Raw genomic sequence first — 27202 nt, forward strand, 5'->3', positions numbered from 1 at the left:
CGTAGTGAATAGGGCTGGGACGCGCGCGCTGATTGGCGGAGGCGCGTGGGCTCGTAGCGGCGCTGGCGAATGAGCGCGCGGCTCGGAGCTCGCTACTCCCGAGTGAGTGAGCCGCCGCCGCTGAGATCATCTCTTCTCGCCACTCACACACACACAAGCCAAGATCGCACACGATCGCACAAAAAGAATCTTCGAGTGAACATACCCTTAGAATAAACACCACCAAAAACAAAAAAGCATTTCATTGAAAAACATAAACAAAAAACAGTAAATCGAGAGAACTTTTTTTTAAAAAGAGATTCTCCGGTGGGAAATTTCAAAATCGAAAGAAAATTTGGGAAAAATTTGAAGAGAAAACTTCGTGATTTTTGATTGGACGAGGTAAATAACGGTGTAGTAACTCGCCTGAGGGCAGGGCATTTCGAGGGAAGGCCAGGTTCTTGATGGAAAAGGTGCTGAATACTCAAATTGCGTAGGTTGACCCCTTAAGTTCTTGTAAAGGCATGCTACTGTTACTTATGTAAAACTGGAAATGCAGTCACTTGTTTAGGCCAATATTTGTACTTATAGCTTGATACGATTCTCTAATAAGAGAACAATTTTTACAGTAAACAACTTTTTCTTATTCTGCAGCTGTGGGACGATGTTTTTAGCTTTGAAAATAAGCAATGATTTTAATTTTTTTGAATAAGCGTGAATATAAAAATGGAAAGTGAATAAGTCAGTTTCTCAGCATTGTTGATTCTACAAACATTTTCGCGTGAATACTGTATTTGCTCATTTATAAGCGGATTCAATGAAAGGTCCTTTTTTATTTATCATCTGATACTAGTAAGTGTTAGTTTGTTTTAAATCACTTACTGTATGCTGATAGTTGGCTACGTTGGCTAAAATTTGATAGAGGATCAAGTTTACTGATAGAGTATCAATTCAGTGATGAGTATTTTGAGTTCATGAAATATTTCTAGTAGAAATTTTTGATAGAACATTTTGAAGAAAAATCTTTAAAATTAGAGTGCGAAAAATTGACAAGATACTTGGCCAGATCCTTTTACAAACCCAAAAGCTCGGGACACGTCGTGCCCTGGAGCTTAGAACCTTGTTCCAGAAGCGAGAACTGTTCCCTTCATCAGACCCTCTTGTTTTTCAATAATTAATCAACAATTCATGATTACCATTTTATTCAAATCATTATTTAAATCATGAAAATTTACTTATAATATAAAATTTCATTCCGCTTTCATAAATCTGGAAATTTTTTTCCACAGCAAGATAGTAGCCATTTGATATTTCAAATATCATTCTTGGTATTTGCATTCTTTGAATAAAGAAGTAGAAATTACTAGTCATGCTCTGTCTAGTCAGATCATGAAAAAGGAAAAAGTTGAAAAGCCGAGACTTTGCGCAAACAAATCACGGACTGGCTCATTCTCACGAAACGACTGTCTCCCTAGAGCAGCAGGAATACCATATTTTTCCCTGATATCATTCATAAAGTATATTCTTCCTTGACTCCTCCAACGGATAGGCTTGCTTCTGAGTCGAATCACCGCGAAACACCCTTACTATCGATCTTCCCTTTTTCTTAAATATTGATTTTCTCCGTTCAGAAAGATGGTCTCCTAAAGTGCTCCCTTTCCATTGCCGTTCAACAGTCACCAGCGAAAAACCAAAAAAGCGTCGTTCTCGCGAAAGGAGAACGAACGTCCCGATGCATGAGTGCATGCAACATGGCTAACTGGCCGAAGGAGTAAATTTCAATGGAACCCAACGCTGCTTTTTTACGAAACGCCTCTCGCAAAAGAAGAATCTGCCGAGCTCGCTCAAACGCAGCCACACACCTCAGGCACGGGGCTCATATTTTGGCTTCAATGTAAATTATGAGCAAGTAAACTGTCAAATATGTCTACCCCGAACTCTACCCCCTGCCCTCGCCCTAGCCTCTTAGTCATTAATAATATGAGCCCAGTTCTAGCTTTCAAAAGAGCGCCAACCTACTCTATGTCTCTTTCCTATATCTCAATTTTCTGAATCTAAATCACGCATTTGGTAAGATGAATTTCTCAAAGTCCCCTCTCTCAATCTCATCTTTCCAGCCTCTGCTGAATCTCAACACACCTATGGCTACAACGGCTACTATTCCGGATACGCTCTTGATGCTTTACCCGTTATTTCAATCGACGACAACGCTCCCTACGATCTCGATGTCGTCAGCAACGCTTCTTCTCCTTCCTCCTGGAACAAACTCGACTGTCTGACCAACCAGAACAGCCTAGGCTTCGCCGACCGGGCTCGCTTCGGCGAATCGTCGAAGCTTCGCTGGATCAATCAGAAACTGTGGAATGTGACTTGGTTCGCCTTTCAGAGCTTCGATGCCGCGAGTGGCACCCTTGTACATAATTCTCAACACACTCGCGTCAACGAAGACGGATCACTTTCCATCCACGTCGATCTGATCAACCCAGCTGATGCCACAAACGATACTCTTTACTTTGAATGCGTCCTCGAATACATCGGCCATCGACGACAAAGTTTGGAGAAAATCATGAAATCGCAGTTTCCCGCTTCGACGCTGAATATGAAAGCGAATGAGCGTCAAACTGGCTGGCTTACTTTGGCAAAAGAACTCCCAAGGCAGAACTACAGCAGATCCAGCTGCATCAACGCTCAAGGAAGACGCTATAAATGCCCAAAAACGCGCAAGAAAATCATCTGGCGCTCTCGTCGCGCGCGTTACAGAATTCGCCGGCCACGATCGCCACCGAAAATAAAATGCTACAACGATATGAAACGAAAACGCGATTCTAAAGACGAGCTTGTCGTTCTTCCGCAGTTAAAGGAATGCGAAGAGATTTATGAAGAGTCAGCGTTCGTTCTTGATTGCTCGATTGAGGGCCAGAATTACCAGTCGGATGAAGCGATCTGGTTCATGAATGGAACGAGACTGGAAAAGCAAAAGTTTGGCTTTAAACCTGCGACTCTAGAAAATGGTATTGGTAAGTTTTGATAATGCTTTTGAGAAACAGAGCTTCTTCCACGGTGGGAGTCCCACACTCTCTCATGATTGATTTCATGAAAGACAATTTAGACGCGTTGGAAATCTTCCTCGTCAACGGTCGCCTCCACATCAGCCGTGCCATTTACAATTCCACCGACTTTACTTGTCAACTTCTCGGTCTCGAATCGCTTCCCTTCACTCCAGTTCTCCTTCCTTTCTCTTTTGATTCTAGAGAAATGCCCCCGAACGCTCCTACTGATTGTTTCTTTCCTGGAATCCTGGACGCGCACAAACACATTTTTACAACCGAGTCGGAGTCGTTGACCGCATTTGTCGTTCATAGAATCGAAGCCGGTAATGCGTTCAACTTCGAAGTTCTCTGCCAGCCGGTTGCGTTGACGGAAGAGAACGCGCAGGTCTATTTCTGGGCAAATAGGTTTGTCAAGAAGTTTTTTTGGCTGCTTTTAATATTTTTAGGGAAATTTTCCTCAATGAAAGTCTACACCAGCAACTCTACGACCCTTGTATTGCTCCTTCTTCCCCTTCAGGCTCTGAAAAGATCAGCTACAGAACCATCTACGATCAGGAGAACGGGAACTCTCGCACTTCCCGAATTCACCATTTGCTATCGCCAATTTTTCACGATCTCCATTTGCGAAGCCTAAAAGCGGATAACGAAATCATGTTCCGCGAAAACATCTTCGCGAGCTCAAAAGATCGAAGCATTGACTTCAATCTCGGTATGCGAATAAACTATTTCGGTCAGGCAAGGATGCTTAATTTCCTATCGCAAGCTACTGCTGCTTATGGCTTTCGCTTTATCACAAATTTCTCAATTCCAAAATTACTGCTCGGGCTGTTTCATGAAAGAAAATCACCTTGATGTTGCTCTTGTAGTCATTTTTTCTCCACCTATTTCGCATCCTATTTTATAGCAAGTTAATTTTGATTACAACGCGCTTGTGCAGATTTTGACGCTTCCGGATGTGCTTATGCAATATCGAACTGTTAAGGAAATGCTACAGTTTGAGATCGATGGTTTCAGCAGCAAAATGGATCGTTCAAACTGGTCCAAGGAATGATTTTACAATTTTTTCTTTCCTATTTCTACATTCTCGCACATCTTTAGACTTTGCGACGACTGTTATAGGCCATAAATTGATATCTACTGACGTCTACAAATATCTACAGATATTTGCGGCTCTCTAAAGACATCTTTAGACATTTATTGACATCTCTAGACATTTGAAGACATCTGAAGATATCTTATGCGATCTTGAACATTCTGTTACGTCGATTGATCATATTTAAAATCTCTAAAAAGCGAGCAGAGTACAGCCTCATTGAAGAAGAAACCATCCTTACCTGCCATGTTCAAGGCCAAAATATAGAGAACTGGAGATTTGAATGGCTCCACGATGGAAAACCTATACGAAATCGCGAGTTTAGAACAGTTCTTCGAAAAGCAAGGAAAATTACGGATAACCGAGGAACAAATGATGTCGATAAAGCGAGGCAACTTTGCTTTGTTTTCAACAAGTATGTTGTCTTATCCGATGAAAGGTGATAATTTTTGAATTCAGGGGCGATCAAAGAGGAATCGACGAATGCCTGGAAGAGCAAAAGCTATTTGGATATTTGCCAGACGAGGCTGTAGAAATCCTGCCCGAATTCGACCCTGAACTTGGCTCCGACGGTGTGAGCACCTCCTTCACCGACATTTGCCGAGAGTATACGAATTCCGAGAAGAACGAAACTTGCATTCAAATGAAATACAAATACCTCAAACATCGCTATGCAAGGATGGACCTTTACATCACCCCGAACAAGGCGCGCGGCAGCTTCCAGTGCCGAGTCACATCAGATCTTGAAGCTGAAGGAAGTGTGATCAAGACCTTTGTCTTTTTCGACTCTTACGACTCTTACTACACACCTGCTGCGCTTTCTCTCGTTCATGATTGGCGACCGCGTCCGTCTTTTGGCGCCCCAAGTGTGTTCTCCGCCAAGTTCTCCGACATCTTTACCCACGTTCAACCAATGAAGCTCGTTTGCCAGTTGTATGGAATTGACGAAGCAGACGTTCGGCGATTCGATTATACAGAGCATCATGCGGGTGTGCGAGGCGATATGACGCGAACCAAGGGACACTGGCCCTCATTATTGTGGAAGCAGAACGGGGAACGCTTCCAGCCGGGCGAGGGGAACAGGCTTTATCGCCACCAGGACGAGAGCTACATATTCCAAGCTGATACGCTCGGAGATCCGACGGGGCGCTTCGGGCGCTGGAACCCCGATCAGATTTGGGAAACGGACGAGTCAATGGCGCACCTCGCAAAACGCATCAAAAATACGGATAAAGCCACGATCATGTCGGAACTCCTGATCTACGACTTTAGCCACGGCGACGAAGGAAGTTATTCCTGCGAGTTTGACCTTGCCAAGGCGCGTCTGAACACTCCAAATGCGATGAATCGAGGAAAAATGGAAAGCTTCGCTCTTATGATTGAAAGCGTCGAACCGAGCAACACTCAGTTGAAAGAAAAAGTAGGCGTTAAGATCACTTGGTCCGTGCCGTTTGAAGTTTGCGACGGGCAACGAGCAGACGACTGTAATGAGAATATTATGGTTCGAAAAGAACATCGACAAGCAGCAAAAGAAGCGTCGTTTTTCTGGGAAAGCTTTGATAGATCTGAAACGCGGTTCGCGATCATGCTTTATCCAAGACGGAGATTTCGGAACGCTGCTTTCACTCCTCCGGAAGGGCAAAACCCGACGCTACAAATTGATATCGCCAGCAAGACCGGCGAAAATGACCCAATTTATGAGCGCGTGTTGGATCCTGAAAACACTCTGTTGGGCCATCATGATTGCGATCTTGACAATATCCGATGCTTCGTTGATCCGAAGTTTATCTGGTCGAAATGTGAAGAACTTATAGATATTCTAGAGCGATTGGAGTGTGATCGATATCGGCGAGCGCTCAGGACAAGGATCGTCTGCAGCTGTACTTTCAGAGATCCTTCGAATTTGAGTGAACGGGACTTCGGCAGACGCGGGCGATTCGAATACGGAGTCGATTACGAGGTCCAGGTCCGAATGAAGACCGGCAAATTCAGTCAATCCACCGGCTTCGACTTCAGTGAATACCTCGTCGCGCACAATCGGCCGATCGTGCGCGTTCCTGTTCCAAAAGACTCGGACGATTTTGACCACTTCAGTCCTGCTAGAATCAACCGCGAGGAATCAAACGTCCTCATCGACGGCATCGCAAGAATTCGTTGGGACTACACTTTCGAACATCCGGAGAGCTTCTTCAATAAGCAGAAATTCCAACCAATGATCAGTTCTCAAACACTCGTCTGGGGAACCCTCTCTCAGCACCTCAAAGTCCGCCAAATCCTCTCCCCTGAATTACGAATTGTCGACATCGGCCCTTTCAGCCCCTGGGAGAATTTCACTTACGTGGTTCATCTCGAGACAACGTTTGTTTCGGACCCAGAAGTGATCAAAAAGTCGCAGAACTTCTTCGTAAATGGCGATAATTTGAACAGATTCGATCGCTGTCAGGATTCGCGTCGAGGAGCTCCTGTCCGCGACCTCTGGTCATCCCTTGATTCTGATTTCTCTTCCCTGACCGTTAATTACCGCTTTCCAACGCTAAACAGAAACGAGTACGCGAATGTAGAAGTCTTCACGACCAATTTTACCCAGCTGGCGCAAGTCAATCCAGGGAGAATTGAAACAGAAACAGATAGAACTAGCCTTCGCGTTTGCGATGTTGCCTACTCTCCGAAGCCGTTGGCGCTAGAAATGAGCCTGCAGAAGCCAATGAGTCGTTCCTTCGCCGTGGCGATGGACATCTATGACTTCAAGAAGATCAAGTCACAGCCAGCGCATAATATTTTGGTAAATGAAAAAGAGGGGTTATTCGCAGCGAATATTCTTCCCAAATGCGACATTTTGCTCACCACGCCCAACGAAGAGCCGTCTGAATTGCAGGAATTGACCTGGATCTGCCCGAATCACACGAACATCGCCTTTTTCGGCAATAGCGAGCATCAGAAACAGCGAATTTTGACTAGTTCAAAAAGTAGAAAACGTTCTTCGGCGTGGAAGCCTACAGACGAACTCTCCTTCATTCAGCAACTAAAGAATCTTGATTATCTTCAATATCTTCTTTTCGAGCTTCGATGGTCCTTCAAGAGCGAGCACGGCGACTGGAAATACACGCAAATTCCCTTCGAGAAGGTGGTAAATCTGGACAATGGAAAACTCAAAAATGTCCTTGGAACCATTTCCGATCCGTTCAAATACAAATGGGAAAAACCCCAGCCGCCTAAATCGTCAAAACCAACTTGTGACAAGACAGTCGTCGGAATAAGAATGATCCTCAGAAACTCTCGTAAGATTAACTCATTCAGCTTTCAATTATTCATGTTTTTAGAAAATAGCGGGGAATTTATCACATCGAATTTTTCAAACGAAGTCAGTTTTGCGGCTCAAGATGAAGACAATCTGACCCCTCTTTCGGCGGTCGTCATTTACCACGGAACAAATCACATGATCCAGGTAAATCATCGCTCTCATTCATTTCTCATCTTCATTATTTCAGGTTTTGCCGGATACAGCGCCGCAGCAGTACTGTAGCCAGGAGACGTATTTGCAAATCATGGTCAAGAAAGTTGACGAGAAGTTGCGGGATGGAGAAAATAACGCTACGGAGTGGATCGGCTGCTCTCTTTTATCAAGCGACACAGCAAGCAACAGTAAGTCAACCAAGGAATCATCCTTTTCTTAGTCCGTTTTTATTCAGATCTGATTTCCATTTCCAAAATGTACAACAAACAAGGAATCCCAAAAACCGTCAAGGAGATCATGGCTAACTCGAGCGACTGCGCGCTCTACAAGTTCAAAACGCGCAAGGCCGTCAAGAACAACAAATTGCGCCCAAATCGGCAAAAGATCGACCGGGAACGATGTCTTAGTCCAGATGAATTCGAAAAGTCGTCCGATTGGACAAGCTGGAAAACGATGCACAATTCAGATTGTGCTCAGCCGACGCCCGCGCCGATTCCGCAGATAAATGCTACAAGGAAGGGTTCCATCATAACAACGATTGTTGTGTATTTGTTAAGAGATATTTCTTTTTGAACCCAAAAAAGTGCGAAAAAGAGCGAGCAAGAGAAAGAGCCGGAGTGCGACTTCAAGTTCAAGGGCTCTTGTCTCAACCCGCGAATAGTGCTTGCCGTCTTCATAGTCCTGGTCCTCCTTATCATTCTCATCCTCGTTTCAATTTACGTCTGTCTCTGTAAAAAGTATTTCTCCCAACGCCGCGATCAAATGAACGATCAGGGAACTGGCCAATATCCCGCTAATCAGCTTCACGATGGTACCATTACTGCCAAGGTACATTCTCTCTCAACCGTTACTCTTCATCATTCCTTCCCTAGCCCTTTAAAGACGATAACTGCTCGCGACAAGACGAAAACCTCCCGCTCATGTCTCTCCCTCAAGATTCTCGATTTGCTACTGAAATTTGTCCTGACACGCCGCTCCTCGGTCACGAGAGTCCAACACAGCTCCAAGACTCTGATTTGGAGAAACGAGAAAGCTCCACTTTTCCGTCCAGACCTTCTACGCCTTCGGAAAAAGAGGTTAGCTTCGTTTCTTTCTTTGAATTCTCGAAATCGTCCTTTTCAGACTTCTCTTCGGCTCCAGCATTCAACAGAATTGGTCGCTTTGGCCACTAGCGTCGGAGAATCGCTTCCCTCTTCTCACAATAGTCTCAGTAACGGCGAGTCCTGCTGCTCGTCAAGCAGCCTGGACGAGATTGCAAAAGTAAAAACAAACATTCGATTGTTTGAGCAAAAAAACGAAACAAGTTCAAGCAACAAAAACCCCTCCTCCGCAGTTCAAGAGATGTACCCGCGCATTTTACAAAGCTCGCTGCTTGGCGATAATGCCGACAATCGCCACCACTGTCCAGGCTAACAGGAAACGCGGCTATATTCAGCTCTGGAATCGCGAAATATGTCTAAAACAACATCCATTGTATAGCCGAAAAAAGCGTTTCATCCTTGCCTTGACCCGATTATCTCATCGCTACAAATTCTTGACCAAAAATCCAGCTTCTCTCCGACTGAAAGAAAAAATAAGAAAACAGCACGCTCAAGAAAACCGCTTTTGGGCCGCTCAAGACTTGAGCTGCTGTGAAACATAATATTTTTTATTCTCCTTTTTGTTCAATTATTTTCAATTTCGAGCTTGATGTGAAGTGACCTACCTGATACCTCCTTTTTCGAACGTACAACGACGACGTATTTTTTATAAATCTTTGCTTTATTTTTTCTCCAAAGCATCTTATGCTTATCGAAATTCTAGCGCCCCTGTCCAATCTTGCCAAAATCATTTTACGCATTTGCTGATTTTTGGGGTGCTGATTTATCGATTTCGATTTTTTGAGAAAAGAAAAACAAGAACTTTATTAACTTTTGTCTTTATTTCTCTCCTTTACCTCAATAATGAGTGCTCTTCGATCGTTGATCCCCTGTCTGGCAGACAGTCTCGCCGACTCCAGACAATGTCGAGCAATCAAGATCACTTTTTGATACGCTGTATGTACCTCAAGAATTTCCGATAGCTTCCCTTTGGCAGATCTATTCCCTGTTTTTTCTCTTATCCAGCTACAGTATTATCTAACTGTAACACTTTGCTAGTGCTGACCCTAAAAAGAAGATCCCCCTTTTTCACCCCGCAGCTCCCTTTTTGCCACAGCTCTAAGCTCGCTCAAAGACCCCAAACTTTCACTAAAAGATAAATCTAAGAAAGGAAAAGATAATTTTATATTTATGATCACGTGACTACCTCCAATGCTCCACCTGTGCTAGGCCTCTTTTTGGCCCCTATTCTCCTTCTCCATCTCTCTCTTTCTCTCCTTTATTCAAGGACTCTTGATTCAGCTTCAAATTTGAGGCTCATCAAGGGACTCTTGATTTCTCCAGTATATAAATTGATATCTATTACTAATTATTAATATTTATTTTTTACTGCTACACTCATCCAATCTTTCTCAGGTTATCAACTAGAAATCATGATTTTCGGTCAAGATAGTCGCCAGATTATTTGAGAATCGACAATTATAAGCCGATTTTCGATATTTTATCAACTATCTTGGCGGATTATTTATGATTTTTTGCCGATAATCTTGGTAAAAAAGGATGATTGCAAATGTGAACCAATTGGTTTCTCCTTCGTTTACTTTTTTTGTTCAAAATTGCTTATTCTTTCTTGCTATTTTTCTCTCTGCATCCGTACATGTTCAAGCTCTCCTCAAGTTCACTACCTTATTCAATTTATTTAATAAATTCATCGAAACCGTCACCGACCCTTCAAGCAACATTTACAGTAAGGCAGCTGGCAAAATCGCAGGCTTTGCATATTTCGCACCATTAGTCGGTTAAACCTCTTCTAAAACATTCATTAACCTTGAGCCTTTTTCTTTATAAAAATCGCAGCCATTTAATTATGAATCTGTCATTTGCTTGTAAAATGAAAGCAGCTTGATCAAACGATTCCTCCGAAGAGCTGAAAAGCGTTCCATAAACGCGGAGAAAAAATAAATGTTTAGGCTTTTTTATGTCAGAAATACGAGCGATGATCAGAGGGGCAAAGAGTAAGAGTCGTCAATAATAGGGCTAGGCAGACTGTGCAGAAAGAACCTGAGTAATGGTTGTGAGGGATCTTTCGAAACCCTGACTCAGGTTTTCTTCGCAAGCCTAGGCTCGATATTTTTGATCGGAAAGTTCAAACAATTCTTAAGCTGGATTCGCAAAAACCAATTGAAACGAACCACGAGCATGACTTCCTTCAGCAGCAGCAAGGTAGCTTTCACTTTGATCCTTCTATCAGAATTTATCTTGACTGTATATTCAGCAATTATCCCTGAAAGCTGCTTATTCGTACAGGCGTCAAAGGAATCGGCCTGTTCATCGTTATTTTTTTGTGTTTTGCTTTTCTCCATTCTGGTGGTTTTTAATTAGCTGCATATTCGATGCGCATAACAAAGGGCTGATACTTTCACTTCTATAGACAAGAAACGAAAGGCAGACATTTTCAATTATCATTTTCCCACTGAGCCTTGCGCCACTGAATTCATTCATACTAATAAGTTGCTATACTTTCAGCCAAGTCCGCCAAATCATCGAAATATTGATCATTTTTTTGTCCAGGGTGTTTTATATACAAATTAATTTAATTTTCACATGATGAAATTGGAGAGAAATCGGCACTCGCAGGGACTTGTTGAGCTGAAGTTTTGACAATTCGATTTCGAATCAGTAGAAAACGGGAAGTAAAAGAGTATCTGCGTGGCTAGGGAGAGAAGCGACTCAGTCCGGTTAAAAAGTTCTAATTTGAGCACTCGAGAACAAAGTAGAAGAGAACTTCATCCCTTCATTAGGCCCTGGATTTGCTCGGCGATTATCGGAATCACTTTTATACTCGGTAAAAATGTCTACTTTTCACCAAAATTAACAGTTTCAGCCGCTTTCTTGTGCACAGAAGCATTCAATAACGCTGGATTGATTCCGAAAAAGCCAATTTTATACGCACTCAGTGGAGTTTTCTTTCTAATTGCAATTATTGGACTGTTCTTTTCGATCCAGTTTTTAGTCAAGCACGGCGGGGTAGGTTGAAAATGAAGAGTTAATCAGCGCTTTCAAAGTCGAATTAATCATTTTCTTTGATTTTAGGGCGATCACTTACCGTCAATCGACTCAAAAATGTCCTTGTCTTCGATTTCTAGGGCGATTTTTATCGACGAAGAGGCCAGCAAAGCATCTCAAAGAATCAAGGTCAGGCTTCTCAAAAAAGTCATTGTTCTCGAATCAAATTCAGTTCGAGGCACCGGAGGATCACATTATTCTTGAAGACAGCCAATCTTCCATGCCATCGCCATATTTTCAAATGCCCTTTCGAGAACGACTTGCGATCGAGGAGTTTATCAAGCGATCTGCGGCGGAGGATCCTTGTGTTGATAATGCGAGAACTGTTCCGAATTGTAAATTTTGCTTGAAAAACTGTAAAGAAATTTAATCAGGTTTTTTGTGGCTGAGTGTTTTTGCTTATTTATTCAGCAGATAAAACCTATTTCTTGTTCGAAGTTGCTTGAGTGATAAAAACATAGGAGTGTCCGGAGATTTCTAGTTTTTCATCGCCAACTAGTTCTGCGTAGTCGGCAATATTGAATCGTAGCGCGCCGGGTTTGAACTGTGCTTCGATTCCGTTGATCATTACCGTTGACGATTGCAGATTCGGAGAAGTTAGATGGTACTTTGTCGCGGATTTGAAGTCCTCGAATTCCTGGAAAATTGAAGATCAGGAAGAAACAGATGAATACTTACGTCGCAATAAAACAAGATTGGCTCGTGACTGTAATTGATGACGAGGAGTGTTTTCTGGAGCTTTCCATTTATCGTTTCCGTCTCGGCGAAATATTGATGTGTCGAGTTGCCCTTATCGTTCCAAGCTTGAAGTTTTTAGTTCACAAAGCTCATCTTGTTTCCCTACCTTTATAGATTTTTCCGACCATCAGTTCTTTGAAAAGTAAGGCGCCATAAAAATCTGGATTCACCAACATTTTCTTTGAATTAGAATCGACTTGAAGTAGTCCATAATTTCCACCAACAAAAGTTTGTCGACAAAAAGCTTTGTGGCCACTTTCGGCCATCACCGCCATCCAATCAACGTACCAAAAGGCGGACATGAATCGGTTTGTGACGGTATTCCGGCCAGAGTTGTATGCTCCGCCGGTTTCGCCCATCCACACGCCTAAGGGCAAATTATCGAAACTGCTCGCTTGGCTGAAATTAAAGGTTAGGTTAGGTTAAGGATTTCGAGCAAACTTGGCAAGATGATAAATTTTTGAGTTAAAGTTCTCGTCCATAATTTCTTCATCAACCTTGTCACTTGACCCCGCTCCTAGCGGATAAGAATGATAAGTAAAAGCATCAAGTTGGAAGGTCGGATCTTTGATTTTCATTTTCGCGAGAAACTCCTTCACCCAAGCGATGTCAAGCGCCGTATCCACGCCAAAGACTTTCGGGCGATCAATCGACGAAAAAAACGATTCTTTGAGCACTCGCCAGAGCTCTGCAAAAGTATCGACTCCTTCGTCAACAGTCAACTTTGCCTCGATTCCATATTGTCCATAGATTTCGTTTCCGAGTTCGAACGCAAAGATATTTTTCATGTATCCCTCTTCTATCCAATCCTCAAGCATGTGATGAAATTGTGTTGAGTTCCAGTCGCCTGTCCAGTTTGTAGAACCGGTTTGAGTTCTTCCCTCCATTGCGTTCACTCCCCAGAGTACTTTGAAGTTGACGCTGTTGACGAAATTGAAGAAGGTTTTTGCGCGACCTTTTGAGAAACAGCCATCGCCGAAACCACTGTGTCGTCCTGGTTCGGGACTGATTGGATAGGGTTTGCTGAATGGAATCATATCATCCGGCGGATTTTAAAATGCTTACCAATGTTGCTCTGAAACTGACATATTGTAGCGAATATGATCTTGAAGCGTTCCACCAACTCGTAGAAACGCATAAGAATCCCCGAAAGCGAGCGAGCCGCTTGTCTCAGAATATCATCACCAAAATCAAGCGCATTCATTCCAGCTCCTGTCCAACTGCAATTTCCATAGTCGCATTTCGAGTCCGGCCACCAGTCAAGATTGACGCAAACATAAGGATGCTCGAGTCCAATATTGTTCAAAACAGTACTTTTTAAATCTCAGAAATTCATATTTCCATAATTTTTCTACCTTTTATCAATCTTTATTCGCATTTCTCTTTTGGCCGAGGCTCTTATCACATTTGCTGTAATTGTACTAAAAGCAACAATAGTAAAAACGATAAACCAGCCATGTTTTTCTACAAGAGCCTTTGGTGAGCCACATTTTTGAATTGAAAAGGGGCTTGAATGCATTTTTGAACACATAAGATATGTTTTTTCGCGAACGGGGGAGATAGTAAAACTTGACCTATTCGAGTCTTTTGGTTATCGATATTTTTTCTTAGTTCTTTTAAATTTTCTCCCTTTGATAACGATTGAAATGCAAATTTATTAAGCAGTTATGATTTTAGTTAAGTTTGACTGAGGCTTTTTATTATTCCCTTTTTTCTGAAATTTTCCTTTTGTTCACATAAATTTCAAACGCTCCGATAGACCTAGTAAACCACCAGATCAGAAAACCTATCAAAGACGCCACCATCAATCCAAGCAAAAAGTAGCGAAATCTCTTGCTCTCAAATGCGAGGAAACAGATGCAGAGGAGGAGGTCCTCCATTTTTATACGATAATTCGTTTGAGGAACAATATTTGGGATGCTATAAAAACGCCACCGAGGGCGAGGAAAAGGTCGAACGGATTAAGTTTACCTTTTCTTAGAGAAAATTGAGTTTAAACATCAAGATTCTTGATTCAAGAAAATTGATTCTTCCGGTCATTTTCTATGACTCATAAAGACATTGACAGAGCTACTTCTGAACCTGATAAGCCCAAGCACACCGGGGTCATCCTTGGTGATAACAGAATAATTTATTATTTCCTTGAAGGGGGTCCCATAAGGGCGAGACGTTCAGAAATGGAAGACTTCGTAGAATGGGGTCGAGAATTCGGCGTCGATTTTACAAAATTTTCAATTCAAAAAATAGAGAATCAAGGCTTCGGAGTCGTGGCAAAGAAGAGCATTTCTTATGGAGAGCCGCTGATAGAAATTCCCGAAGAAATTATCATCACGCTTGATAAAGTACTGAAGGACAGAAGGATACAGGACGTTTTGCGATATGGAAAACAATTTGAAAAGGTCGATTCGATGGACATGTTTTTGCTCTTTTTGACAATCTACAGATTTGAAGAAGATTCGTTCTTTTGGAAGAAATACTTCAGAATTCTCCCGGAAGAATACGGCCTGCCGATTTTTTGGGAAGAGAAGTACAAGTCCTGTCTTCCAAAAAGCTTCCAAAAGATGCTGTCAAAAGAGCGGGCGATTTATGAGAAACGCTTGAGCTTCGCAAAAGAAATGTGCCCTGAAATCAAAGATGATGATTTCAAATGGGCCTGGAGCGCGTTTTTAACGAGAAATGTCAAGGTCTCACATGCGGAGTACCTCAAAAGAGCGGATGATTCTGCTTGGAAAAGACCTTCATGGTTGCAAGAGGGGGATTATGACGACTCGGCGCTAGGTACTCAAGCAATTTTACGATGAAAAAGCGAGGTTTTTAGTGCCGTTTTTCGACCTGATCAACCATACGGAATCCGCAAGCGTTCAATATATCTACCAAAGAAGGGACGAAAAATTCAAGCTAACTGTAAAACAAGAAATTTGCGAAGGAGATCAGATTTTTATCAATTATGGAACGTATGGCTCGTTTGATAAACTGATGGATTATGGTTATGTAGAAGGTGGTATGCCGAATTTCAACGAGAGGTTTGATAAAAATTGCGCTTTGTTGAGAATTATTGTTAAGTTTTTTCGTTGAAAAAGAAGAAATTCTAGAAGTGTCGAAAAAGCTCAAGATTTCACTGCCAAATGCGTCGGAAATTGAAGACATAAAAGAGAATTCCTTTGAAATCTTTCGTGCATCAGTCTCGCCGCAGATGGAAGAATTTCTCGAAATTCTAACGAACGAAAACGAAGAAGCAGCTGCTCAGATCAAGATAGAGCTCTTTTCGGATATCATTCAGAATATTCGGAAGAATCTTTGTAAGCGAAAAATATATTTGGCCGATTGATTTTTAGTGAATCTTGGCACGGATTTCGGCGATGAGATTGTTTTCTGCAGAAGATTGTATAAGAAAGTGTATACGATGATAAGTGATATTTTGTACGACTGAAAAAAAGACTGAAATAGAAATGAGAATAGAAGGGACGAAAAGTCATTACTGTACTTTTTTGCAGACAATGGAATAAGTTCAAGAGCTCGATGTTTTGACACCTGTTCGAATTTAGAACAAGACATGTCATTTCCTAGCGCCAAAAAGAACATGTTCGGGACACTTGTCTAAATATTATAAGGCTCTTCTTCTCTGAAAAACAAGACCCTAATGAGATTAGCTTTAATATTCTAATTGCAATTGCCCATTCAACAAGTACCCTTCTTTCCAAGAAAATAGATCAGTTGAAAAGAGACATATCAGAAAAGAAGGGATTTTTGGGCGCAATATGAAGAGTTTTATTTTAATTTTTTTCGTCATTTTGAAGTTGACAAGCGCCGGTTTTGGCAGTTTCTTGATTGGTAAAGTAAATTGATAGAAACCCCTTTATTCTTCGATTTTCTTTAGAGAACAACAAAGATATTCCACCACACATGGCCAAATTCGCCGATTTCTTCCGAGCTGTCCAAAGAGATGCGGTCGAAAGTCCATCAAAGAAAAGGTCAAAACACGAGACATTGTCGAACAGAGAAATTTGGATCAATTTTTGACCGTAATTGTAGCGAAGTCGAGAAGAACGAAAAAGATCGCGCGCAATCAAGAGATCAAAAATTGCTCAAAATCGTCTTAAAAGACTTATACGGCTGCAGTCAAGGTCAGAGCTTAAGAGACTGTTGTTCTTGACAAAAACGTTCATGCAAATATTCAGAAAGCTAAGAGATATGATAAGACAGGAAAGAGAGCGAAGATTTATGGAGAAACATAATTTTTCGTATGGAGTTCTGTACAACTAATTTTCAAATAATAAAAATCCTCTTTATGTTGATTTTATTGAATCCACCGTGCAGTATACAGTATGTTAAGACTCTAAGAAGAAAAAGAGTAGTTTGAAAACCTCTGAAATCTCTTTTTCTTGCAATTTTCATTTCTTTGCTTTATTTTATTTTCAAAAATCGTAGAAATTCAAATTCTTTTGGCAAAATTGCTTGTTCTGAAGTTCCTTCAATCTCTTCAATTTCGCTTCTCTTTCTCTCACGAGCGAGATGAGCATGACAATGACTCCAAGGATCAACAGACCCGTAAAGATTCCTGCGATTCTGCATTCTTTTAGACACGGGTTTGTCCAGATATTCGTCTCATTATCCATTTTTCAGGAAATGGTCCATTTCAAAATCAGCTTCTGGCAAATGTTTCTTGTCGATTATTTTAGGAACCAATGCGGTTTTTAATTGAATAGAAATGGTCCTCGAAATTGATTTAAACATTTTTTTTCGACTTTTCCTTCGAGATCATAATTAAAATTACTGGAACAACTACACTTACGTGTATCGGTAGAACATATTGGTCTGAAGATAGGCAGGTGAGTAGCCTAGCCTTCACCGCAAATAGAGTTCTATGAGGCCTTGTAGGTGCGATTGAAAAACCACAAAAGCTGGCGGAGCTGTTCAACCAACTTATCTACTCAAAGGACGAAATACTTCCTATTCTTAATTTCAAGATAAAAAATCTTCAGAAGAAATAAATATTTTGGGCAGAACCAAGAAAAAAGAGTGATTTTACGGATCTTGGTTTTGATTGGCCGGTAGGCCAAATATAGAAATCTTATTGGTCTTTCAAAACTGCATTTCCTTTTCTAGGTTTGTACCAAATTTTTCTCCCTTGTAATTTTTTTACTTGAAATCAAGGAAGAAAATATCCCAAAATACCCGAAAAAATAATCGTCCTTACTTGTAGCCATAATCTTGGACAACAAAGAAGGAGCAATCTGATGACGGATTTATAACCCAATTAGTTTTGACGGGTAACAAAATAAATTTATCGCGCCAGTCTTCTGAAAATCTAATCTGAAGAAACAAGCAGTTCGCCGCTGATTTACAACATTCCATTTATTTCCAACCACCTTCTGGGGCCAAATTTTATTCCATTCGATTTTCAAGACGAAATAAAGTAATTTTCATATTTTGGAAGGGAGAAATCGCGATGCCTGTCAATCATTTAGAGCACGGTTTGAGAAACAACTGTTTTTTTTTTTGGAAACTTTTAAAATGGAAAGTGAAAATTCAGAAGTCACAAATTCGCTGACGAATATCATTGGCGGTTCTGTCACTGGGATGGTCATTCTAGCGCTAATTATTTTGATGATTTGGTTGATTCGGCAAAGAGAAGAAAAAGCAAAAAGATTGAAGCAACTAATGAACAAGCTAATTTGATCAAATATAGATTTTTTGCTTGAAAAAATATGGTTGAAAAGGAGGCTGCTCCTGGATCGCGCGGAATCCTGGATCGCGCGGATCCCGGATCGCGCGAATTCCTTGATCACGCAGATTGGGTGATTCAGGATTCCGCGCGATCCAGGATTTCGAAAAAAATCAGAAATTTAATTCACAATTTTGCTTTTCTTATTAAAAATGGCCAGAACTGGTGTTAAACAATGTACCATGAGATTTTTTTAGAGAGGGAGAAGGCCCCTGGCCTCGCTTTCCCGTTTCACTCTCGGGGAAATCTAGAAAATTCTTTCAGCTCCAGTTGGGCACCTCAGAATAAAGAATTTAGAGTGCGGCGCACTACGGAAAAATACAGTCATTTGATTGGCTAGCCGCGCTAGGCGCGCGCGGCTAAACTGAGAGTCCCAAAGGGTTAAAAATATCAAATATAATGAACCTTCAACGAAATCTTCACTCAACTATTTTTGGTTGTTTGATTTCCGGGACCTACTACGCAGGGATTAGCAGCGCTCAAGTTCCATTTGGAGGTGACAAATGGATGGCGGTCCCGGATTTTCGCAGTGACAGATTAGAATAAAAATTGAGAGCTACTCTTATATTAAATAAGTTACTTATCATTATTAACGATTCCTTTCATTTCCTTCTCTTGATTCTTTTCAAAACATTTCTCAAATAACTGTCTGTCCCTGCGAAAATCCGGGACTGCCATCCATTTGTCACCTCCAAATGGAACTTGAGCGCTGCTAATCCCTGCGTAGTAGGTCCCGTAAATCAAACAACCAAAAATAGTCGAGTGAAGATTTCGTTGAAGGTTCATTTTATTTGATATTTTTTAATTTCTAAATTGAAAAGATAATAATTACATTGTTTAACACCAGTTCTGGCCATTTTTAATAAGAAAAGCAAAATTGTGAATTAAATTTCTGATTTTTTTCGAAATCCTGGATCGCGCGGAATCCTGAATCACCCAATCTGCGTGATCAAGGAATTCGCGCGATCCAGGATTCCGCGCGATCCAGGAGCAGCCTGAAAAGGATGATCAAAATTACTCTCTAGAATCGTCTAACAAAAACCCCGACGAATTCGAAGGGCCCGATTGATGCTGTTTGAAATTTGACTGTAAATAAAGCCCATTTTTTATATTTTCTCTCTGAAAAACATTTATTTCAAAAATGATTTTGACCATTTTTATTCAAAAAAATGACATTTTCATGAGATTTCATGATATTTCTCTGCTGTTCGAATAATTTTTATGTTATCATTTAATTATACTGCTCTTTTTAGTAAGTTTTTTTGAAAAAATATATTCGCGCTAACTCTGTGGTTAGTACTATTACTAGTACAGTTCAATAGCCGTTTCGCAAGCACGCGAAAACTGCACCCTTTGCCTTTAACCACTAGTGCCCGTGGAGTGGTAAACAAATTAACGGTTCAGTGAAAATCCACAAACGATGTTCAACCAGGCCACAAACATTTTAAATGCGCGCCCGAATACGTTTCCGTCCGCGTTCTGGAGAAAAATGACTGAAAATTATACCATTCTAATCTGTGAGAAGAAACTTTATTCAAAAGAAAAAAATTTTGCCAAATTAACAAAAGAAAAAGTTATTTATTTTCAGAGCAGGCGAAGAAGGGCAATGCCTTCAAAAAAGTCAAAAAAGAATGCTCAAAACATTGAGACTTCAAAAATGGGCACAAACCAAGAAAAAGAAGTGCATTTCTGGAAGACCAATAAGATTGCCGTATTTGGCTCAGCGGCCAATGAAAACCAAGATTTATAAAATCACTTCCTTTTCTTGATTCTGCCCAAAAAATGAAGCCATGAGCTCTTTTTTTTTCGACTTTTTCCTGAATTTGTGTCGAAATGGCTCCATTCAATAAGCTATCGAGAGCCTTAATTTCCGCCACAGAATCGTCCGCGTCAAAAAGATATTCCAACCAAACATGCTCCTCCCTATAAATAACAGTAAGACACTCAAATGATCTTGTAAGCTGTTCTATTTAGAAGGATTTGTAAACTCCCCTTATCTCCTCAATGTCTCCCTCCCTCTTTTTGAATGAAGAAACTCGCTCCTTTTATCTGATCATTAAACATCAAAAAATCGTCAGGGCAGGAGCAGATAAGGATCATTTCTAAATCCGTCGCATCAGAAAGAATGGGCTTGCTGGGGACACGATAAGCCCAGAATTGGCCTTGTTGAGGAGCGAAATTAGCTGACTCTAGAATGCGTCCATACCAAGTTTATCAGTTGTGTTAAAGGTTTAGCTTTTATCTGGGATGTCTTCCAGTGGAAGGGGTCGACAAGTTTCTTTCTAAAAAGAGACTGCTATCCGACCTTTTTCGTCTCTTTTGGATAAAAACGGTAAATTATTTTGGTGTCAATAATTTGGCATCAATTTTCAAAACAATCCACTGTTTTCTCTCATCAAAGAAACACCTTGTCTATTTGATTAGACTGGTTAACTCTCATTAACCCGAAAGTATTTTGCAAAAAAGAAACAAAGGATAAGGACTTACACTTGATTCAGAACTCCACAAATTTCAGTATTGGCTACGTATATTTCCAGCGCATCGCAAAGACTAAAAACAAGTTTGCATTTTCTTACAGGAAGAAAAAAGACGGCAGCTTCCTTTTCAGCTCGATCAGTCAAGAAACGTGACTTCGCGAAAGCCCCGAAATTCGTAAGTGAAGGAAACAAACCCACATTGTCAGGTGCGCAAGAATCGCGAGGAAACTTACCTGTCTGAAATCATCAGCGCTGATCTTGCGACATTTTGAGCAACATCAACAACTGCTGTTCTAAAAACAAATTGTTACAAACGGCAATTTTTTTTTCTTTCTTTCTGGAACACGTGCTGCGGCACACCAGTCCGGATGGTTTACCCAAATGTTTTTGTACTTCAACAATTTCCGGGTGTTTCTTGTACTTCAATTAAAAATTATTCGAAAATTTGCAAAATTGCAATTCTTCGAAAGAAAAATAGTAGACAAAAACATTTAGGATCGACGCCATATTCCGGCTCAAAAAACGGGGTGGCGTCAGTAACCGACAAAAACTTTCGACTAATTTTGCGTGGGCGGCTACTCGGCTGTGGATTGGCGGGTCAGCCGAATCCAGACTTCTGATTGGTTGAAAATTTGTCGAAATTTTCTTGTCGGTTCCTGACATCTTCCCTCAAAAACCTGTGTAAAAACCTGAGTCAGGGAACTTACAGATATTTGATAGGATCTTTGCAAGCATCAGCCTTTTGAAAACGGTCGAAGTCATCAATAATTTGGTAGTACTCGTTTCTAAACATGAGCGCAAATTCGCTGAGTCTGATCGAAAAATCAATCGAGTCCAATTCGCTGAGTTCTAAAAAACATTCATAAGCAGTTGTTCACGCGTTGCGTTGCTTTTTCACCGAAAGCGAGGTCCAATGAATTGTAGAACACCAACGAATCCTGGATGAGCTCCATGATAAATGCGAGTGATGAGCTGGAGTCAACATCGAGTCTAAAAAAGCGAGATCGTTTTAGAAAAAAACGTATCATTTAATAATTGCTACCTCAAGAATGGCCTCAAGTTTTGAAATATCCGGAGCAAAGCCAACGCGGCTTCTTCTATTTCCTCCTGTTGGTCCGGCGAGAAGGTGCTTTTACTTGAATTAAAACGCACGATGCTGGTTGTTTCTAAAACGCCCTTGTGGTCAATGCTATCGGCTTTTTTGACGCGGAAGAGGGTTGTTTAACATCTATAAATATCTAATAGATAATCCTGCCGAACACGTGACCTTTTTTATGAGAAAAATTATGTTTTTAATTCAATTTTCCTGTTTTCTCCAACAAAATATTCGGCAAAAACTTCCGCATCGAAATCATCATAATTCGGCCTCTCAGATTTCTGCTTCAATCGATTGAACTGAATCCGGAAGTCGCTAACAGTAAATCCGTTCGCCTCGACTGAGCTCAATGAGAAGCGGTTTATGTACTCGACCAAGCCAGCAGGAGTCACGTTTTCGTTCTTTCAAAGGGAATAAGTCCAGATTGCGAAACAAACAATGAACTAGGAAGAAAGAGAACTTACAATATCGGCGGAAAATGATGCGATCAAAAGTTTTGCTTCATCACTGATTGTCGGGCTCTCGTTGATTCGTGAAAGCATCAACTTTTGTTAAGATGAATTTTATTGAAAATAATAGGATTTGGTTTCCAATTAACTAGTGGAAAATCGAGGAAGATTTTATCATTTGTATATCAATTTCTTTCGAGATATTTTTTCGCCAATTTACCATTTTTTTTTTTTAAATTTATGGTTTTTCTTAAAATGAATTTTCAACTCTTCCTGAATTCCATTGAGCACTTGTTCGGCGACGAAGTTGTTGACCGGAGCAAGTAAAGAAATCGCGCTAGAATTCCAAATAAGATCCCCCAGAGAAAATCGTCCCCTCGGAAAAGGGTTGATTAAATTCTCATTTGCTGTATTTCAAACTGAAAAATTCGGGCTGCTCCCCTTATTCCATTCTTTCTTACAAGAGAGAAGGAGTTCTGAACTCATTTCGTCAGGAACTTAAGTACAGTATCTGCCTCTCTTCCTCCCTTCGTTCCAAAAACAAGTGCCTTCCTCATACTTTCTTAGCGAGCTATTTACCAACGCCTTCCTCCAAAATTCCGGGAGAGGGGGAAGTGCCGTTATTTAAGCGAGCTTTAGAAGGTGACCCAAAGGCATAAGCGTGAATAGCTAATAAACGGGAAGGAGGCGGATTAATGGGGATGAGCCCCTCCTCGCCCGGATCTCCGCAAGCTTACCGATTTGGTCACCCCTGCACGTAAGGCGAGAACGTCTCTTATCTACTGTTAGATTTGTGTAAGACTTATTACCTGGCGTAACTTGAAAATAACCAAAAAAGACGCATTTTTCTCGATTTTCTCGATTTTCCGGAATTTTCCAAAATGGAAAAATGGCGAAAATGATCATCCAGCTCAAGCAGATCGAGAAGCAGAACAATAAGGGAGTTAACAAAGTAGCGGAACTTGACTGTGATTGTTCTTCTCAATCATTGTATAAATACAGGTCACAGATCAAAAGAATGCTTTTTTACTGCGTCAGACAATTTTTTTCCTGATAGGAACTTCCTATTACTAATTGGCTATCAGGATTGAATCACCATAAGAATTTTTTTGGCTAAATTTTTTTCATGAAAACTCAGGAAAAAAATTTTAGTCGAAAAATTTTTATGATCATTCTGAATGAGTCATTCATAATTCTGTTTTTAACCATCTCATTTGCGTAAAAAAATCTTTGTTACTGTGAGTTTTTTACTAACAAACGCCTTGCCTGTTCAAAAGATCCTTACCATATTCAATTTGAAAAAATCAACGTTATTAAAATCGCGAAGGGATTCAGTTTCGTTTGCTTTTCACTTCCTTCTTCCTCCTTCACGAATCGTTGGTTTATTTTCTTCCACCAAGAGGTGCTGAACTCGGCGATTTCCGCACACTTTCGTGGGCCCACTTTACTTTTGCTTATTTCTCTTTCCAGTCAGCTGCGGTTTCATTTTCCGAGATGATCGAGTGCCACCAAGCGAGGTCGCCGAACATATATTTTAATTCCAGCCACGAAATACTATACGCGAACGATTGGGATCAGAGAAAACTTATTGACTCTAAACTCGAAGTCCTCCTTCTCTGTAACCATGTTTTCGTGTTGTTATACACGCGAAACATCAATGGCGGTTTTTATTCAGTAACGATGTCTAAATCATTATTATAATAAAGGAGAGAGGACGGAAAGACAAGGTAATTTTCATGACAATTTTCCAGGTCAATTTCGCAATATTCTAGTAAAATGAATAAGTAGATATTCTTCAAAATTAATTGTCTAAGTCACTGTTGAAAACCTGAATCAGGGTCCTGAAAGGTCGCAGCTTTTCTCGGCCCTGAGTCAGGTTTTCTTCATACCGATGATTTTTGATGATTGCCCCAAAAATAAAAGGTCGAATAAGCGACGCCAAGCGAGTAGATTTTTTCTTTAGTGCCTGGAGGACCCCCCTGCTGGAAGAATTCTTAGTGAAAAGAAGAATAGTCTCGGCCTTTTTTTATTTAACCCGGTTTATTATGCCGTTTTTATTCGTGCCCTATTGAAGAGTTTATTTGAAAGTTTGAACTCTTTTTAGAAATGCTCGCAAAAGTTTGGCCGAAAATTTCTGTGTAAGTTTTCACAAATTTAACGATTTTATTTGATTTTGACTTTTTAAAACTCACTGTTTAAATTCATGAACTGTCGCGGAAATAAACATTACGAAATCGCGAAATTCGTTAAATTCGATTAAAAGTACCTTGGTTGACTTTCGGAGGAAAGATCGAATTTAAGAGCTGGCTGTTTAAAATTCGGACAGCTCTGAGTCGTCATAACATTTTCAATTACAAAAGTGAGCTGGCCCCAGCCGATCTTGCGGTTATTCAAATGCTGATTTCTAAGGAACTCGGGGGTCCCTGATTTAATTGCCGAGCAAAAGCAAATTTTCAGCCTTTCATCAGCAGAATCAAACAGTCCAAATAAGAAGAAGAATAAAAAACGTATACTCGGAGGGGTCTTTTTTACAAACAACATTCCGGAATTCGGGAGATTTGAAGAAACAACTCGGAGTGGCGAAATTACGTGGAGTAATTTCAACTCATGGAACGGCCAGGAAATCAAGAGCTTGAGGGTTTACCACGTGAGTTGAAGGAAGGACGTAGAAAACAACAATTTCGATTGTGAAAAACGCTAAATTGAGTTTTTTCTCGAGAAAAAATAACGCAATTATAAAAATTAAAAAATTTTTTCGATAATTTTTTTATCTAGAATTTTATCTAGAATTTTTTTCTTGAATTTTTTCTAGAATTTTATCAAAAATTTTTTCTAGATTTTTTTTTCTAGAAATTTTTTTTCTGGAAATTTCTTCTAGTATTTTTTTTTCAAAAATTTTGATTATCGAACTCAACAGAGAAGAATCCACAGTCAATTCTCAAAAAACTATCATTCTTGAATTATTTCGAGCTCATACCGCTATTACCCCCTTTTCCATTCCCGCGGTTGGGCAGCTTTACTTTCGCAATTTCGAGCTTCGAATTTATTCGGCGGTTTTCATTTCTGCTCCCAAAAATTCAATTGCAAAATTCTAAAAGGGCGGCTGTTTCGATTTAATCGCATTTGCTCGTTCCATTTTTGTCAAAACAGGGCTCGATACGATTGTTTCACTAGCTGCATTGAAACCAGTTGATTTAATCACTTTGAATGGAGTTCATTTAATCAACGTGGATAATCCAATCAGCGCGCATATTTTGCTTGACAAGAGTATTGTCAAAATATTAGCACTAAAACACGAAAAAGGAAATAAAGAAAGAGACGATAAACGTGGCGATAAAAGTTAATGTTTGAAATCAGCAGAGCTTTATCAGAAAAAAGACTCTTTTATATTTTTCGAGCCAAAAAAAATCAATTATTTGGCGAATTTTTGAAGTTTCATCGTAATCGTCTTGACTTCGTTTTTTTTTACCAAGAGTGACAGCATGATTACTGCAGCCCTCCTCATCTCATGATTTTCTAGAAATCTGCAAAAGCTGATGAAATTTCAAATCTGTTTGAAAGAATGTCAAATTTTATTAAGAAATATCTGCCGAAACACGTCTCCATGACCGTATCTACCCAGATTTAGAGCGTGTCTCTCTTTCGAAATCAAGCTTTTCAGTGTCCTGGATGAAGGAGTTTCTGAAGTGAAATACTTCTACAAATCACTTGGTTTTTCGGAAGAGGTCGATTAGTGGCGGCCCATTTGGTTTAGAAAAAGACGGACGGGTTGACACACGGCGCGAAATCGAGAAGAATTGGAGATGAGCATATTAATTTTGGAAAGGAACTGAAATTCAGCCAATTTCTTCTTTTTTTCCTTTGAATCTATTTTTTCTGTTCTTTTCTGCCTTTATATCAGGAGTAAGTAACGTGAGTTTTTTAATACCATGTCAAAGCAATTGTAGTTTTTTGACCGCTTAGTTACCACAACGTGGGCGAAAGACCTTCTGTAGCTCTATAAAACTGAAGCTTCTTTGAATTTCACGATTATCAATATTAGTTTAAATAAGAATGCGCTTTTCGACTTTCTTCTTCTCCTCAATTTTCGTCATTTCGATGGCGGCCCTATACGCCTTATACGATTTTCCACGAGGAAGTCGACATTGCTCTTGCAAAATTTGATGTAAGTATTTTTTGTTTTAAGTGTTTTTATCATTTCTTTTTGAAAGGATCTTGCTGAAAAAATGCCGATAAGAAATAACATTGCATCCCGTCGATATACTACCAAGCTCCGAAATTTCGGACCCGGAATCAAAAATCTTTTTGGACACTGTGCCCATCAAAAAGAAAGTCGACCTCGATGCAATTATCCCGCTCGCGGTCCGAAAGATTGGTGCCAAAAAAATGCAGATATTGTTGATTGCTTGTCGTTTTTGGCGAAAAAGTATGAATGTGGACTTCAAAGTAAACGAGAGAGAAGAGCTGTTCGAAAGGCAGGAAGAAAGCTTCGAAAATTTAAACAAAAATTTGACAAAAAATACTGCGAATAAATCGATGAAATATTTTCATAAAATTTCGTCAGAGGAGTTCTCAAGCCGGTGTTTCGCTTTTTTAGAAGACAGAAGCGCTATCAGTTAAACCAATGTTGTCTCACTTCTTCGATAAAGATCATCTCCGTGTTTTGGCTTGAGAGTTCACTCCACGAAGCTGCGGTTTGTTCACCACTTTTGAGACTTCTTCTAAAACGGAAAGGGCTTTGTAGAATCTCAATTGAGACGAGCCGCAACTGAATTTTAAGGAAATCACAAGCAGCGAGTCCTTTTTCTGGAACATTCGTCATTACAGAATTATTCTAGTAATTTGTCAATAGTGTAAGATAGAACCTTACTCTTCTTCTTTTAATTCATTATAAATAACTTTAATAATAAATACGAGAAGGTTCACGAAGAAGGGTCAAACTTGTTATTATTCAATAAAAAATTCACGACTTTATCGTCGGAACGAAAGAGCACTA

At 40.3% G+C, this 27202-nt stretch overlaps 5 protein-coding genes across 5 annotated transcripts; 3 read left to right on the forward strand and 2 right to left on the reverse strand.

Moving 5' to 3' along the window:
• The first annotated feature begins 121 nt into the window (after positions 1-121).
• Positions 122-4080, forward strand: LOC145701360 (uncharacterized). The gene is made up of 7 exons (XM_081778579.1): positions 122-381; positions 1611-1846; positions 1976-2049; positions 2097-2996; positions 3089-3434; positions 3476-3764; positions 3934-4080. Exons 2-7 carry the CDS (start codon positions 1761-1763, stop codon positions 4078-4080), a joined length of 1842 nt encoding a protein of 613 aa, XP_081634705.1. The 5' UTR covers positions 122-381; positions 1611-1760.
• LOC145701361 (uncharacterized) lies at positions 4077-10378 on the forward strand. The gene is made up of 9 exons (XM_081778581.1): positions 4077-4115; positions 4323-4537; positions 4582-7400; positions 7443-7567; positions 7611-7764; positions 7812-8121; positions 8161-8404; positions 8449-8652; positions 8699-10378. Exons 1-9 carry the CDS (start codon positions 4077-4079, stop codon positions 8987-8989), a joined length of 4401 nt encoding a protein of 1466 aa, XP_081634707.1. The 3' UTR covers positions 8990-10378.
• Positions 10379-12127: 1749 nt separating this feature from the next.
• On the reverse strand, positions 12128-13771 carry LOC145703746 (uncharacterized). The gene is made up of 5 exons (XM_081781138.1): positions 13525-13771; positions 12901-13482; positions 12566-12858; positions 12400-12524; positions 12128-12358 (listed from the first exon to the last, which is right to left on the reverse strand). The coding sequence occupies exons 1-5, from the start codon at positions 13545-13547 to the stop codon at positions 12143-12145; spliced, it is 1239 nt and encodes a 412-aa protein (XP_081637264.1). The 5' UTR covers positions 13548-13771; the 3' UTR covers positions 12128-12142.
• An 865-nt stretch (positions 13772-14636) lies between these two features.
• LOC145701362 (actin-histidine N-methyltransferase-like) lies at positions 14637-15600 on the forward strand. Its single transcript, XM_081778582.1, has 4 exons — positions 14637-14875; positions 14942-15143; positions 15238-15482; positions 15552-15600. The coding sequence occupies exons 1-4, from the start codon at positions 14637-14639 to the stop codon at positions 15598-15600; spliced, it is 735 nt and encodes a 244-aa protein (XP_081634708.1).
• A 4100-nt stretch (positions 15601-19700) lies between these two features.
• Positions 19701-23111, reverse strand: LOC145703583 (uncharacterized). Its single transcript, XM_081780962.1, has 11 exons — positions 23016-23111; positions 22480-22543; positions 22222-22302; positions 21968-22158; positions 21704-21790; positions 21560-21651; positions 21369-21510; positions 20895-20954; positions 20672-20734; positions 20001-20107; positions 19701-19793 (listed from the first exon to the last, which is right to left on the reverse strand). The coding sequence occupies exons 1-11, from the start codon at positions 23048-23050 to the stop codon at positions 19759-19761; spliced, it is 957 nt and encodes a 318-aa protein (XP_081637088.1). The 5' UTR covers positions 23051-23111; the 3' UTR covers positions 19701-19758.
• Positions 23112-27202: the final 4091 nt, after the last annotated feature.

Source organism: Oikopleura dioica, chromosome PAR (assembly GCF_907165135.1).
Source record: "Oikopleura dioica chromosome PAR, OKI2018_I68_1.0, whole genome shotgun sequence".
Classification (NCBI taxonomy): domain Eukaryota; kingdom Metazoa; phylum Chordata; class Appendicularia; order Copelata; family Oikopleuridae; genus Oikopleura; species Oikopleura dioica.

Excerpts from the sequence above, each read along its gene's own strand:
- LOC145701360 (XM_081778579.1), top strand. The coding sequence starts at position 1,761 with ATGGAACCCAACGCTGCTTTTTTACGAAACGCCTCTCGCAAAAGAAGA. Across the intron at positions 2,050-2,096 it reads GAATCTAAATCACGCATTTG|CCTCTGCTGAATCTCAACAC; the intron begins GTAAGATGAATT and ends TCATCTTTCCAG. Across the intron at positions 3,765-3,933 it reads GAATAAACTATTTCGGTCAG|CAAGTTAATTTTGATTACAA; the intron begins GCAAGGATGCTT and ends CCTATTTTATAG.
- LOC145701361 (XM_081778581.1), top strand. The coding sequence starts at position 4,077 with ATGATTTTACAATTTTTTCTTTCCTATTTCTACATTCTC. Across the intron at positions 7,401-7,442 it reads AATGATCCTCAGAAACTCTC|AAAATAGCGGGGAATTTATC; the intron begins GTAAGATTAACT and ends TCATGTTTTTAG. Across the intron at positions 7,765-7,811 it reads AAGCGACACAGCAAGCAACA|ATCTGATTTCCATTTCCAAA; the intron begins GTAAGTCAACCA and ends GTTTTTATTCAG.
- LOC145703746 (XM_081781138.1), bottom strand. The coding sequence starts at position 13,547 with ATGTCAGTTTCAGAGCAACATTG. Across the intron at positions 13,483-13,524 it reads TCAGTTTCAGAGCAACATTG|CAAACCCTATCCAATCAGTC; the intron begins GTAAGCATTTTA and ends GATTCCATTCAG. Across the intron at positions 12,359-12,399 it reads CAATCTTGTTTTATTGCGAC|GAATTCGAGGACTTCAAATC; the intron begins GTAAGTATTCAT and ends TCAATTTTCCAG.
- LOC145701362 (XM_081778582.1), top strand. The coding sequence starts at position 14,637 with ATGGAAGACTTCGTAGAATGGGGTCGAGAATTCGGCGTCGATTTTACA. Across the intron at positions 15,144-15,237 it reads TTTTAACGAGAAATGTCAAG|GTACTCAAGCAATTTTACGA; the intron begins GTCTCACATGCG and ends ACTCGGCGCTAG. Across the intron at positions 15,483-15,551 it reads ATGCCGAATTTCAACGAGAG|AAGTGTCGAAAAAGCTCAAG; the intron begins GTTTGATAAAAA and ends AAGAAATTCTAG.
- LOC145703583 (XM_081780962.1), bottom strand. The coding sequence starts at position 23,050 with ATGCGTCTTTTTTGGTTATTTTCAAGTTACGCCAG. Across the intron at positions 22,544-23,015 it reads TTATTTTCAAGTTACGCCAG|CGCGATTTCTTTACTTGCTC; the intron begins GTAATAAGTCTT and ends TTGGAATTCTAG. Across the intron at positions 21,511-21,559 it reads TTCATTGGACCTCGCTTTCG|AACTCAGCGAATTGGACTCG; the intron begins GTGAAAAAGCAA and ends AATGTTTTTTAG.